General features: G+C 38.0%; 1 protein-coding gene across 3 annotated transcripts in view; it reads right to left on the bottom strand.

Annotated features, from left to right (window-relative positions):
• Positions 1-20: 20 nt before the first annotated feature.
• The window catches only part of chrna6 (cholinergic receptor, nicotinic, alpha 6), a 55,040-nt gene continuing 39,775 nt past the window's right edge, over positions 21-15,285 (bottom strand). Inside the window, exons 6-7 of one of the 3 annotated variants that reach the window (XR_007827833.1) lie at positions 2,351-2,421; positions 510-588 (exon numbers count right to left, since the gene is read on the bottom strand). Coding sequence is in view for 2 of the 3 variants with exons in the window: in XM_051110818.1 (XP_050966775.1) it covers positions 514-588 (75 nt within the window). In the remaining variant the exon portion in view is untranslated. Of the gene's footprint in view, positions 589-1,717; positions 2,422-15,285 lie in introns of those variants that run through there. The other 2 variants (XM_051110818.1, XM_051110826.1) reach the window with 2 other exon arrangements.

Here is a 15,285-nt window from a genome sequence, read left to right as displayed (position 1 = left end):
TTAAAACCGAGCATTTTATTGTAGTAATATTCCCCAAAAAAATCAGTAGCTAATATGAAAAATAATCATCACGAAATAGCCTGCAAATGAAAATCGATATCAACAAAATAATCATATTTTCACATTTATTCTACCACATATATACATATATATAAAAAAATGTTTTGATATTGATTTTTAAAGCTTAAAAGGGCTTTTTTAGCAAGTGATTAAATGGGACTACAGTTGTTCCCGGGGCTATTACGAAAAAAAAAACAAAAACAAACTCATCTACTCACTAATTCGCATTCACAGAGTAGTTGTGATTTTTCAATTCAGTTCAGTTCAAACTGATTTTTATAGGGCTTTTTGTTGCTTTACAGCAAATTAAAGTTTTTACAATATAGTAGTAGCTTACTAGTGGCGATTATGTCAAGTTGATGTACATATGGCAGAGATGTATGGTAAAGATCAGTTAATGACGTAATCAGACAGATAGTAGCAAAAGTGCTGAATGTTGTTTCAGGCTTGGCATCATCTGAAGTCCTCTGAGGAGTTGGCATCATCTCTTCTTAAGTGTTCTGGATCCAGACTTAAGCTTGTGAATTCCTATACCACGGGATATCAATCCCATGGCAGAAACAGAGAACAAATAGGAACATAATTAGCGTAGCTGCTGTTCAAACCAAGCAAAGAAAGATTTGTTCAACCAGAGCTAAAAGATTAATAATGTGCATTTGATCAGATATAACTGCAGTAAAAGTTTATGAGATGCATTATTTGAATGCTTGGCTAAAAAGATGTGTCTTCAATCTAGATTCAAACAGAGAGAGTGTGTCTGAATCACGAACGTTATCTGGAAGGCTATTCCAGAGTTTGAGAGCCAAATGCAAAAAAGCTCTACCTCCTTTAGTGGAATTTGCTATCCTAGGAACTACCGAAAGTCCAGAGTTTTGTGACTTTAGGGATATATTGTAGCGTGGTAGAAGACTAGTTAGATACACGGGAGCTAAACCGTTAAGGTAAGAAGTAATATTTTGTAGCTGATGCGGAACCTAATAGGTAGCCAGTGCAGAGACTTTAAAATTGGGGTAATATGATCATATTTTCTTGACCTGGTAAGGACTCTAGCAGCTGCATTTTGGACTATCTGTAACTTGTTTATTGAAGATGCAGGACAACCACCTAGTAGTGCATTACAATAGTCCAGTCTAGAGGTCATGAATGCATGAACTAGCTGTTTCTGCGTCAGAAACAGGTAACATGTTTTGTAGCTTGGCAATGTTTCTAGGATGGAAGAATATTGTTTTTGTAACATGAGAAATGTGATTTTCAAAAGACAAGTTGCTGTCTAATATAACACCCAGGCTTCTGACTGTAGTGGAAGTAACAGTACATCCATCTAGTTGTAGACTGTAAGCCAAGAGATTCTGTGTATTGTTTTTTGGTCCAATAAGTAATATCTCTGTCTTATCTGAATTTAATAGGAGAAAATTATTGGTCATCCAATCTTTTACATTTGTAACACACTCTGTTAACTTCGATAATTTAGAACAGGGGTGGTGAACGTCGATCCTGGAGAGCCGTAGCCCTGCATAGTTTTGCTTCAACCCTAATCAAACGCACCTGAACAAGCTGAAGGGTTACTAGAAAGCAACAGGAAGGTGATTTTCAATTAGAGTTGGAGCTGAACTTTGCCAGGCTGCGGCTCTCCAGGACTGGAGTTCGCCACCCCTGATTTAAAAGTTTCATCTGGTCTTGTTTAGATATATAGTTGAGTATCATCAGCATAACAATGGAAACTAATCCTGTATTTTCTAATAATATTACTAAGGGGCAGCATGTATGTATTTTTAATCGCACTCTTGCAGCCTATTTTAACTCAGACTTTAATGGTTTATATATATAATAGTCAACATTTGAAGTGGATCAAAAAAGTTAATAAAAGTTGTCCTAAGACAAGAATGGGTATTGTTTTGGTTTTAGGACAACTTTGATGAAAGGTTATAATCCACTTATATGTATCAGAATGATTGTTTCCCTGTCATTATAGAATTGTTTAACATGAACCATGTCTAAATTATCAATACTTTATACAAAATAGCAATTTCATGTATATATATTATTTATATTTATAGACTTTTATTGTGCCACTTTGGCCACCCCATTGTGGTGCCATCAGCGCACATCCTGCACATTCATCAGTGGAATACAACAAGGCTCTGTACTACGACCATTGTTATTTTCTCTGTACCCCAGATTCTTAGCTTCCTTAATGCTGCAGTCCGTAACTTTTTTTTGGTTAAAAATGATCCAAAATCAATTTTTGAGCATGTACATAACCAGCCAGCATTCAAAACTATATCATTACCTTAGTCAGTTCACAATGTTAAGCTTGTATTCATTCATCTTTGCATTCATCTTTGTGTGATTACGTCACGTCTGTAAACATAAAGAAGGAGTCCTGGCTAGTAGGTTATATCGCATATGAGCATGCTGCAGGCGGTGGATCATATACAGTCTTTTCTCACAGTAGCTGGAATAATTAAACTTATCGTTTTATTGGGGGAATGTAATCCAGAAAGGATTATGTGCTAATGAAACACACGTACACTGTAAAAAACAATTTGTTGAGTCAATTTAAAGTAATTTGTTACCTGGCTGCCTTAAAATTTTAAGTTCAGTCAACTCAAAAAAAGTTTATTCAGCTTGAAAGGTTAAATTATACTAAGTGACAACTTAGATATTTGAGTTGAATCAATTTAAAATTTTAAGGCAGCTGGGTTACTTGCTGGGTTACTAAGTTGTTACTTAGTACAACTTCACATTTCAAGTTGAATAAACTTATTTTAGTTGACTGAACTTAAATTTTTAAGGCAGCAGGGTAACAAATAATTTTAAGCTGACTCAACAAAGTGTGTTTTTTATTTTTTACAGTGTAAATTACTGAGATTAGATTATATTCCAGTTTTAAATGTGCATCTTTGCAGATATGTGAGATTACACAAAATTTGTATTTCAATGAGAACCAATTCTAAAATCCTTTTTGGGTTAAAAAAACAATTTCTTTATATGAAATTCGAATGGTATGACAATTAGAGATTAGACTGTACAGAAATTGAAATCTACAGGTAACATACACTCCATATACACATAGTCATGCAATTCTGATGTTGTTAACTTTAACAATTTGAGGACAAAGTATAACAATAATAATTTGCTCGGCTTGATGTGATATTAGCTAAGCGATGGCTAGATTTATTGCAATTTATTGTAATGTTTTTTTTTCCCTCAGTTAATTACTTGATCAGATGACCGCCAGATACTGAAAATTCTTATTTGGTTCATACTTCAAAGACATAGAATATGTGATTCCTAAGTGCAGTATCCAGACTGGTGCAGTGACTGACAGCCACACATACACCTCAAAATATTAGATTCATCTGAAGAGCAGTGCCAATGCACAAATCACATAAAAAAGAAATTCTGCAAATAAATGTTTTTGCAGGTTTCAGACAGAGATGGCGACAAAGAGGCAAAACTTATGGACTGCAGCTTTAACACATTTATAAATCAATCAAATGTATTTATTTCTTTTTTCTTACCACAGGAGAAACGGGTAAAAAAACTTCTGACTTCTGCATTAGTTTCTGCTTTTGGCTATTCATTATCCCATCCTCAGTCTTGGCAAAACTGAGCCTCCTTCATCAAATTTTGAACAAAACGTTCCCATATTTCTGTTGAAGGTGACAGTCTTCATCATGTCTTGAGCAGTGTCACAATCTTTTGTATTTGGAATGCTGCAAATATGTCTTCATTATACAGGTACATGTACTGTAAACTGTAGTGTTGGGTATATATTTATCTGCATACTATATAACTCACCATGTTGTATAAAGTAAACTCAGTTCATTACAATAAATTATTTAGTCAGTTTGCAGAAAAGGAGCATGTCTTAGTAATAATATCTGTCTAAAAATAGCAAAAGAAAATGACAAATATATATATATATATATATATATATGAGAGCACTTCTTTAAGAATAATTCTTTATTTTATATTCTTCCATCAAGTTTACATCTCCCTCATAATGCGATTAACGCAGTACTTGAAGCTAATGCAAACAGAATACTGTGATTATGTTAATGTGATCATGCTCATAATTGGAAAAACCCTACCCGTATTAAAATATGCAGAGTACTGACAAAGTGTGCATGTGCTGTAGAAGACATGTGATGTTCATCCACAGCTTTGAAAATATGCTGGAATAAAGAAAAACAGATATTTCACTTTTTTCATTTACTGATACTGATAGTGTTTACCACTCTTAACTTTAGAAACAGGACCCAGCCAGGATTTGTATTATCATTAATATGGTCCGCCTGAAAAATAAATCTAAGACGACCAAACACTTAATATCCGTGTAATGAAATAAGAGATTAGCCTGCCAGCTGGTCAAAGATATGAAAATAAGATAGCATGCTAACATTAGGCACCCCAACTGGTTAACAAAATAATCAAGGTATAGAATGAACACGATATATAGAATATCATCATACATACAAATTCATAGTCGGTATACATGTGTACAAGAGAATTTTTCTTCCAAGAGATGAATCATGCAACTCAGAATTGCAAGATATACATGCAGAATTCCAACTTTTTTCTTGCAATTTTGAGTTTAGATCTTGCAATTCTACCGTTATCTTGCAGCTCTGACTTTTTTCTCAGATTTCTGAGTTTATATCTCACAAACAAAACTTCAGAAACGTGAATTTTGAGATAAAGTTGCAATTGCTTTTTTTTTATCCCATAGTGGAAACAGGCTTCCATAACAACACAGGGCAACATTAGAGAAAAGTTAGTAAAGGAGAGTAAGACTGCAAGAAAGAAGAGAGGCCAAAGAGGCCATGTGTTTAAAGTAGCATGCTGGGTAAATCTCCCATAACTAATTAAGACTCTCCGCAGAACAGATCAACAGAGACCAGCAGGGGTCCTTTTACGCACTTACACCTTTATACAGCATGCATGCACGTGTGTGAGAGAGAGCGAGCAGGTTTGCATGTGTTTCCCTGCTGGGCCACGAGGGAGTCTCATGCTAATGGGCAATGGCAAACCAAAACACGCATCAGCATCAACCCACTAAGAAAAGGAGATTCCGAATTTTGATGTGTGAAATGTGAGTCTAATTAAGCATGAAAAGCTCATCAAACAGCAAGAGAATCCAGCACCTGATCTCTTCAACGCACTCTGCCAAGCTCATCTTCATGCTCGCAGACAGAACAATACACAGCAGAAGTTCAGCTACTCCCATTCCTCTATAAATCTGTTATTTCTTTGTTTAACCAGAACAGGTATCATATATTCTTTCAAAACACACTGAACTTTAAACTAAATGACAGAAAAGAGAAGGAGGGAGCTTTGTTTGTGCCCAGCCTCAGTCAGTTTAAATTATTTATGCAACACAAAAGACTGTTGCTTTCACCAAGAGACACTGAAAAAGGCAGAGAGATTGGCCAGAGCTCTAGCTGAGACAGCACTTAACAGGTTCATCCAGTCAATGCTGACACACAGTTGATGGAAATGCAGCTTGCATGCAGGTGGAGAACAAAGAGAAAAAATATATGGCGACATGCAGAATATATCTACAAAGCTTCAAAAAGGATCCAAAAGCATCATAAAAGTATCATAAAAGTGGTCATTATGACCTAATATGCTATATGCCATGTTGTTTATGACCTAATATCCTATATTCCATGTTCTTGCAGTTGAGGTCAAAAGTTTACACACACCTTGCAGAATCTGCAAAATTGTAATTATTGTTACCAAAATTATTAAAGGGATTATACACAGTGCATGTTATTTTTAATTTAGTACTGATGTGAATAAGATATTTCACATAAAAGATGTTCACATATAGTCAACAACAGAAAATAGCTATAAAAATTACCCTGTTCAAAAGTTTACATACACTTGATTCTTAATACTGTGTTGTTACCTGAATCCACAGCTGTGTTTTTGTTTAGTGATAGTTGTTCATTAGACTCTTGTTTGTCCCGAACAGTTAAACTGCCTGCTGTTCTTCAGAAAAATCCTTCAGGTCCCACAAATTCTTTGTTTTTGTCAGCATTTGAACTCTTTCCAACAATGAATATATGATTTTGAGTTCCTTTTTTTCTCAAAACATTTTTTCACAAATGAGGAACTCATATGCAGATACAGTATTACAGAAGGTTCAAACACTGATGCTCCAGAATGAAAAACGATGCATTAAGAGCTGGGGGTGAAAACTTGTGAAAACCTTTTAAATTTGAAGATCAGGCTAAACTGAACTTATTTGGTCTTCTGGGAAACATGTAAGAATCTTCTGTAGCTTCTGAAGGGCAGTACTGAATGAAAAAAATTGATATTTAGGCAAAATAAAAAAAATGTACGCATTTTCATTCTGTTCAAAAGTTTACACCCCTGGCTCTTTTTTTTTTAAGATTTATTTTTGGCGTTTTTGCCTTTTATTGATAGGACAGTAGTGAGACAAGAAATAAAGTGGGAGAGAGAGGAGGGGACGGGATCGGGAAAGGTCCACAAGCCGGGACTCAAACATGGGGCACCGTTGCACTTCGGCACACCCCTGGCTCTTACAGCATAATTTTTCCTTCTGGAGCATCAGTGACCATTTGAACCTTTGGTAATAGTTGCATATGAGTCCCTCAGTTGTCCTCAGTGTGAAAAGATGGATCTCAAAATCATAAAGTCATTGTTGGAAAGAGTTCAAATACACAAAAATGCTGAAAAAACAAAGAATGTGTGGGACCTGTAGGATTTTTCTGAAGAACAGTGGGCAGTTTAACTGTTCAGGACAAACAAGGGACTCAAGAACAGCTATCACTATTTTTATAAACTCAACTATTTTCTTTTGTGGACTATATGTGGACTATATGATTCTGCAAGGTGTAAGTATACTTTTGACCTCAACTGTATGTTTGACAACCAGACTGAAACTTGAGTCAATTCAAAATAAGTTCATTCATAAGAAATTAAAAGTCTGTAAAAAAAAAAAAAAAAAAAAAAAAAAAAGGCACTATGTATTGAGTTAATACGAAGGAATCTTCCATATTGATTTTTCAACATTTCTGTTTTTCTACAGATTTTTTTCAGTGTGGTTGACTGTTAACTGGAAATTATGGAGTCAGTGGGATGAACCTGAGAATAGAATAAGTCAGATTTGTGAACAAATAATTCAGACTGGTTTTTAGAACTGGATCAGTCTTGAACAACACTGAAAATATAATAGAAATGAAATCTCAAAAGAACAATTCAGCCACAAATCTGACACCACTATTTCACTCAAGAACTTCGTAATAAATGTACCACTGAGAGCTCAAAATTTATCAGTTTTCAACCTAAAACTATATAATATAATTTTGGAAACTTGGAATATAGGACACAAGTTATTTGCACCAGTTTTATAATACATTTGGGTCACTTTTGAAATTTGTAAACTTTTGTATTATAATTAGATTCTTCAAAGTATCTTCTTCTGTGTTTCACACAAGAAAGTCAAAATTTGAAATAACAACATTCAGTAAATTATGACAGAATATTCATGTGTGTGTAAATTATCACTTAAAGTCTCTATTATAACATATGATGAGTTTTTTTCACTTTTGTTCAAAGCCTAATGAAGTTTTCTAAGAGAGATAATTTTAGTTAATGCACAGCTCACCATATTCCCTAATTTCTGCACAGCTAATTAAACATATAATTATTAAGGCTGGAGTCGATTCTCATAAACTCAGCCTGCAGGGCAGCAGACAGTTGTCTTCACCACAGTCCATCCTCGCATGAGCTCATACAACAAGATTAAATGAGAAAGAGAGAGACCAACAAAGCAAGAGCAGCAAGAAAGACGTATATAAACATCTACATGTTTATTACGCATTCATGAAATGTCTGTTTAAATTGTTGATAAGAACTCAAGTGACTAATGATGGAGGGAAGTTGATGAGAAGTCGGGGTCAGGAGAACTGATGCGAGAATGCCTGTCATAAAGCATTAGATTTCACAGAGTGAGTGTGTGCATGTACATATGCTGCAGTGGCAAGATGCAGCAAGGGGGTCTGGAAAAAGTGACACACAAGGGTGAAGGTTTGTAATGTTGAATGTATGAATGTGTCATACAGAGTGCAGACAGAGTTAAAGGGATAGTTCACCCAAAAATGAAAATTCTGTCATCATTTTGGTCCATTCAATAGCTGCTTTTCCACTGACAGGACAATGTGAGCCAGTGCTAACAATGGGCCAATAGCCTTGGATCTCGAGCAGAAGTGCAGTATAAATAAACACACAGGGAAAAGACACAAGTGAAAAATGAAACAATTAAATACACTACAGACTTTATATAGCCATTAGCAACACATATACAGTGGGTACGGAAAGTATTCAGACCCCCTTAAATTTTTCACTCTTTGTTATATTGCAGCCATTTGCTAAAATCATTTAAATTCATTTTTTTTCCTCATGAATGTACACACAGCACCCCATATTGACAGAAAAACACAGAATTGTTGACATTTTTGCAGATTTATTAAAAAAGAAAAACTGAAACATCGCATGGTCCTAAGTATTCAGACCCTTTGCTGTGACACTCATATATTTAACTCAGGTGCTGTCCATTTCTTCTGATCATCCTTGAGATGGTTCTACACCTTCATTTGAGTCCAACTGTGTTTGATTATACTGACTGGACTTGATTAGGAAAGCCACACACCTGTCTATATAAGACCTTACAGCTCACAGTGCATGTCAGAGCAAATGAGAATCATGAGGTCAAAGGAACTGCCTGAAGAGCTCAGAGACAGAATTGTGGCAAGGCACAGATCTGGCCAAGGTTACAGAAAAATTCTGCTGCACTTAAGGTTCCTAAGAGCACAGTGGCCTCCAAAATCCTTAAATGGAAGACGTTCGGGACGACCAGAACCCTTCCTAGAGCTGGCCGTCCGGCCAAACTGAGCTATCGGGGGAGAAGAGCCTTGGTGAGAGAGGTAAAGAAGAACCCAAAGATCACTGTGGCTGAGCTCCAGAGATGCAGTCGGGAGATGGGAGAAAGTTGTAGAAAGTCAACCATCACTGCAGCCCTCTACCAGTCAGGGCTTTATGGCAGAGTGGCCCGACGGAAGCCTCTCCACATGGAGTTTGCTAAAAAACACCCAAAGGACTCCAAGATGGTGAGAAATAAGATTCTCTGGTTTGATAAAACCAAGATAGAGCTTTTTGGCCTTAATTCTAAGCGGTATGTGTGGAGAAAACCAGGCACTGCTCATCACCTGTCCAATACAGTCCCAACAGTGAAGCATGGTGGCGGCAGCATCATGCTGTGGGGGTGTTTTTCAGCTGCAGGGACAGAACAACTGGTTGCAATCGAGGGAAAGATGAATGCGGCCAAGTACAGGGATATCCTGGACTAAAACCTTCTCCAGAGTGCTCAGGACCTCAGACTGGGCTGAAGGTTTACCTTCCAACAAGACAATGACCCTAAGCACACAGCTAAAATAATGAAGGAGTGGCTTCACAACAACTCCGGGACTGTTCTTGAATGGCCCAGCCAGAGCCCTGACTTAAACCCAATTGAGCATCTCTGGAGAGACCTAAAAATGGCTGTCCACCAACGTTTACCATCCAACCTGACAGAACTGGAGAGGATCTGCAAGGAGGAATGGCAGAGGATCCCCAAATCCAGGTGTGAAAAACTTGTTGCATCTTTCCCAAAAAGACTCATGGCTGTATTAGATCAAAAGGGTGCCTCTACTAAATATTGAGCAAAGGGTCTGAATACTTAGGACCATGTGATATTTCAGTTTTTCTTTTTTAATAAATCTGCAAAAATGTCAACAATTCTGTGTTTTTCTGTCAATATGGGGTGCTGTGTGTACATTAATGAGGAAAAAAAATGAACTTAAATGAGTTTAGCAAATGGCTGCAATATAACAAAGAGTGAAACATTTAAGGGGGTCTGAATACTTTCCATACCCACTGTACATCTATAAAAAAGATATTTCTGCCTGTAATTAGAATCCACTTTGGATCACAGTTGGAAGCATTCAGTGGTGTCTAAAAGTACGTTTTTATCTAAAAATTGTTTAAAATGTCTAAAATGTTTTAAATACACAGAGCATTGGGCAGAATTTAAGTTTTAAGTTTAAGTTTTTTGTGGATACAGCTGGTGCTTTACAGCTGTGTTCATATAAAGGCAGGTGGAAAGGAGAGAAAGCCCTCCAAGGAGGCCTGGGCACAGTGTGTGTGTACTGGAGGATGAAGGGATGTGGATTCTGGCAAGGGATGCATTAACTATTGTGGGTATCATGTCGGCGTTTCTGGAAGGTTCTGTTCATTCTCACTGTGCAGAAACAATAGAAGTCTTTTTGATTGCTGTCTTAAGATGACACTTTGCTGTCTTCAATGGAAACATTATTTATGCTCTTCACCACAATATCAACTGCAGATGATTCATAAACACAGAATTCAATCTAAAAGGTCACCTTTCTTGACACAACTCAGCTTTGATAGGTTATGTAAGTAAAATCCTTTATGTAAGAGTTAGTGATTGTTGTAAGTGTACTTTTATCCAACTCTTTGACAACTGCTGAGAATAGAGAGGATGAGAAAGCAAGAACATCTTATTTGGGGTTAAGTTTTTGGATGCAGGATGAGACTGCAGCTTAGGAGAACAAACTGGATGCAACATTTGGACAAAATTTGGACATTTGGACATCATCCATAGAAAATTTGGACATTTGGACGCCATCCATAGAATGTAATCATTATACATTTGGCAATGCCTGACAATGCAGGGGTTTTTTTTTTTAGATGCATGGTCAAAGAATTAGATTAGGAGAATATTTTCATGTATAAAAATATAGCGAATTTCCATGGACTCCAAAAGAGGATGTTAAACAGTCTAAAGTAAATCCCACTCTACCTCATTTGACTTTTATTTATTTATTTGAACACTTTCACAATTTATAAAAGTAAAATTTGTAAGAACAACCTATCAGAACAAACTGACTGTAGGTGTGAGTGACTCTTTAAAATAGGGCCCAAACATGTTTTGAGAATAAAGTCAGAATATTTTGAGAATAAATTGAAAATTACAAGAATTAATTCATAGCAATTACGGAATTAAAGTTTTTTTTGCTCATGCAAATGGCCCAGATTGGGAGCACCAGGAGATAGCTTTCAAAGCTCTCAGCTTTCAAATCTGTCAGTTTTATAGCGAAATACAAATGTCAACATGTCAAAAAATACAACAATACAAACAATATGTCTTTTACAACAATTTGTTTTTCATGCTCTTAAATGTGGGGTGACAGATCACTGTATTTGAAGTTTAAGCGGCATGTGAATCATTTATCTTTCAGATAGCAATGAGACATTTGTTTCATTAAATTAGGCTATACTGTTTTTTCAATCCTTCACAATGTTCCTTCACATTTATAATGTGCTATAAACTTGAAACAAACATTTATAATTTGTATTTCATGATGTAACTGTATTATACCGTGAATAAAACTGCTTCAATCTTTTGAACATTTTATTATTGTTTTTAATTAAATACATGTGAGGAATGAAAGATTGGATGCCACAGATGTTTTTGTGGAGTAGGAGGTGGAATTTTTTACAAAGAAAATAATTTAATGAAACGAATGTCTCATTGTAATCGAAAAGACAGCTGATTGACATGAATACAGCGATCTGTCCCGCATGAAAAACACATTACTGCAAAACACATTGTTTGTATTTCACTAGAAAACTGAAAGATTTTGAAAGCTGAGATATAGTTTTATATTAAAAGTTTCAAAGGCACAAAGCTTATTGCTATTATTGGGTGGTTGGTGCACTACAAGTAGGCCTAATAATTACAATAATTTCCAAGCATACTGTCCTTGTGAGCATAACACATGGTATGATTTCTGTTAATAATTCCACATATATTCAAATAAATTCTGGTGGCCTGGCAACTTCTCCTGGTGCTCCCAATCCAGGTCATTTGCATGCACAGGCTATACTCTTAAAATATTATTACTTTAATTACTACGATTTAATTATCACAATTTCCACTTTATTCTTAAAACTTTCTGACTTTATTCTCATAATTTCCACTTTATTTTTGAAATATTTTGCCTTTTTTTCTAAATATTTAGACTTTATTCTCTAAATACTTCGACTTTAATCTCAACATTTTAGATTTTTTATTTATTTATTTTTTTTAACGTGGCATTAAAACGCCATTGTACTAATAAATTAGAAAATCACAGTTAGGTGAGTTTGATCTGGGCTGGAGCTAAACTCTGCACATTGGCCCTCCAGGGTAAGACTTGGAACCCTGGTGTAGTGTGTGTTATCAAAGACGTCGCCAATGCCTGTGAGATATTTGGCAGGCAAAATATCTGGATCTGTCAGTAACATGCTTTGACTGGAAATGTCATCGGCGACGAGTCCGATGACCTACAGCCAATGAGGGAGCAGAATTCAGGACAAGAGAACATTATATTCCTATTGAAAAGTTGTGTAATGTGTGACCCCCTGTTGCTGATCCATTGTGTAGTGTGCAGACAACATCAGCTAGATTGTACCCCAGATAGTCATACAGTGCCAGAAGAGCAGTGATCTGATGACTCTGCAGTGTGAATCCAGCATTAGTTGAATGGTGCGCATCACATTACAAGTCACAACCTTATGTCATGTGTCTTAACGGGATCTTTACGGGATATGTATAAACACGTGCACAGATTCCAGAAAGTCACTGGCAGTGTAAATGAATCAAAATCAAATGATGGGCAAATCCCAGGGCACATTATCAGTGTACTTTCCAGAATCTCTGGGTGAAAGGAGATTATGTGTGAGGCCTCTGATGGACTGGCCATCCATCCAGTGTGATTCCCAGCCTTTGGCTTGATATACTAGAACTGGCTTCAGCATCTCCGTAATTAAAATAGTTGCAAATATAAGGCCTACTCCACACATACATGGGTATTTTTAAACATCTAAAATATGTTTGAATATACCTGATGAAGGTTATGAGACTGAAACGTTGCCAATAAAACTTTTTTTGATACTTTTGCAAATATTGGTAGCGTGCAGGATTTTTATTTGTTTTCTGGTTTTGACCTTTTCGATCTTTGTCTTCTACACACCTATCCATTGCCTTCAGATGTGCGAGGAATGAGTGTTAATTGAATACCTAAAAAAAAAATCTCACCCACATGAAAATGCAAAAACATGCTATGAAGCACTGTCAAGAGCATGCCAAACAGGTGCTGATTTAACACAATCCACTCACTACAGGGCCTAGTAGTAGTTTGTAGTAATAGCAGAGATTGTCTTACTATAGGGAGATGAGAGGGTCTGTATTACTTACTATTGGAGGAAGCGTAACGGCTAACATTGATCACGTGTCCCTTAATAACCAATCACATTACAACCTTGATGTCATTAAATTTCAGTCAGAATTGTGAGACACGTAATCGCCGTTTACAGATACCATAGGAATGAATGAGGAGTGCGGTAAGCTGAATCCCACCTGTCGCAAAAGTCAGTGACTCATCTCATAAAACAGTATTTTTTTGTGGTAAACTCTAAAAATAGTTCAATCCAAAAGTATTGTTTAGTGTAAAACATGTTGAAGATTTGCTGTAGATTCATTAAATCATAAGCTGTTTCTTATAAAAAGCTGTTTATTCAGAGCAGTAAAGCCTCTCCTCCATTGACATCCATTCAAAAAAACACAGCCTCTAGTCTCCCATGTTCTGCCAGACCGGAAACATTAGCTTTAGCGGTTACGTTTTTATGCTAATACTAATGGTTGCGGGCCCTGTTGAAAAACCTGGTTATGCTGGCTAGGTAGGTTTTGATGCTGGGTTGCTGGTTTTAGCTGGTTCTTAGCTGGTTTATGCTGGCTTTTTGCTGGTCCTTAGCTGGACCAGCACATGACCAGCTAAGGACCAGCATAAACCAGCAAATGACCAGCATAAACCAGCTAAAACCAGCATCCTAGCATCAAAACCTACCTTTTTCAACAGCGGGCTTTCCATCTTTGGTAATAGCCTATTCACTGGCAACCTTATTAGGTACACTTGTTCAACCGCTCATTAACGCAAATATCTAATCTCTTTATTAATGAAGGAGCCAATCGTTGGTTAGTAAAGTCAGCGCATCACTGCAGCTGCCATTAGAAGTCCAGGTTGCTATAGAAACAGTCAGCGTACTGTGGCGGGAGGAGCAAAACGACAGACACAGTGGGCGTGACGTCAGGCCTCGGAGAGGCTTTTATTAAACAATATAAACAAAAGTGTCCAAAATAAATAGGGGATCTGGTGTCCTCGACGTGCAGGGGTTCCGTGAAGGAGGGACAGTGTTCAGAAGGGAAGGGTCCAGGTAAGGGGCAGAGTCCGGCGCCCGCACTTGCTCCCTGCCGAGGTCCGCGGCACGAGGGGTAGCGGCTTCCTTCAGCAGCTTCATCCACCTTTCATTACGGCACTTCCTGAGGTAGGTAAATCGGCCCGGCATCCTAGCCCGCAGCCGTCTGGGTGCGGCTTCACGTCCGGACCGCGGGTCCGGCAGCTCGTCCATCATTTTCGGCGGCGCTCGTCCCTCTACGCTCCCTTCCTGGACCCACGGGGACACCAGCATGCATGCACGGGCAAGAGACCGGTCTCCCGAGGAGAGGCGCGCTCGGCATTTTAACAGCGGCGTTGATGAGGCTTCATTCACATCAGGTGTGCCTCATCACACGCCACCAGACCTGGCTGTTTCAGCGCCCCTCCTCTCTCGCACACCCACTCCCGTCGGGAGCCTGGTGAAGGGCGGCGATTACGGACAGGGTGACGATGATAATTAGGGGGGAGGCAGCTGACTCGTCACGTTCCCCCCGCCAAGCGACATCCCCGTCATCAGGCCGCCGCCCACACGGGAGTGCTACCTTCCTCAACCAGGCTCCAGCAGTTGGAGTGGGCGGGGATTCGTCTCCGGGCGACTCCCTCTCGCAACGCACCGGACCGGGGACAGAGAAACCGGAATTTAGTCGAGCTCTCTCGCACACCCACTCCCGTCGGGAGCCTGGTGAAGGGCGGCGATTACGGACGGGGTGACGATGATAATTAGGGGGGGAGGCAGCCCACTTGTCACAGTACTGAGATGTGCGCTCAGTACTGTGCATGCGCACTGGCTGATCTGGCCTAAAAAAAACGCTATTGGAGCATAAGGAACAATATTTATGAGACAGTTCTTGTCAGATTTCATTGGTGATTTCAA

This window comes from Labeo rohita, chromosome 1, assembly GCF_022985175.1.
Source record: "Labeo rohita strain BAU-BD-2019 chromosome 1, IGBB_LRoh.1.0, whole genome shotgun sequence".
Classification (NCBI taxonomy): domain Eukaryota; kingdom Metazoa; phylum Chordata; class Actinopteri; order Cypriniformes; family Cyprinidae; genus Labeo; species Labeo rohita.
This window is presented reverse-complemented; position numbering and strand designations above follow the sequence as displayed.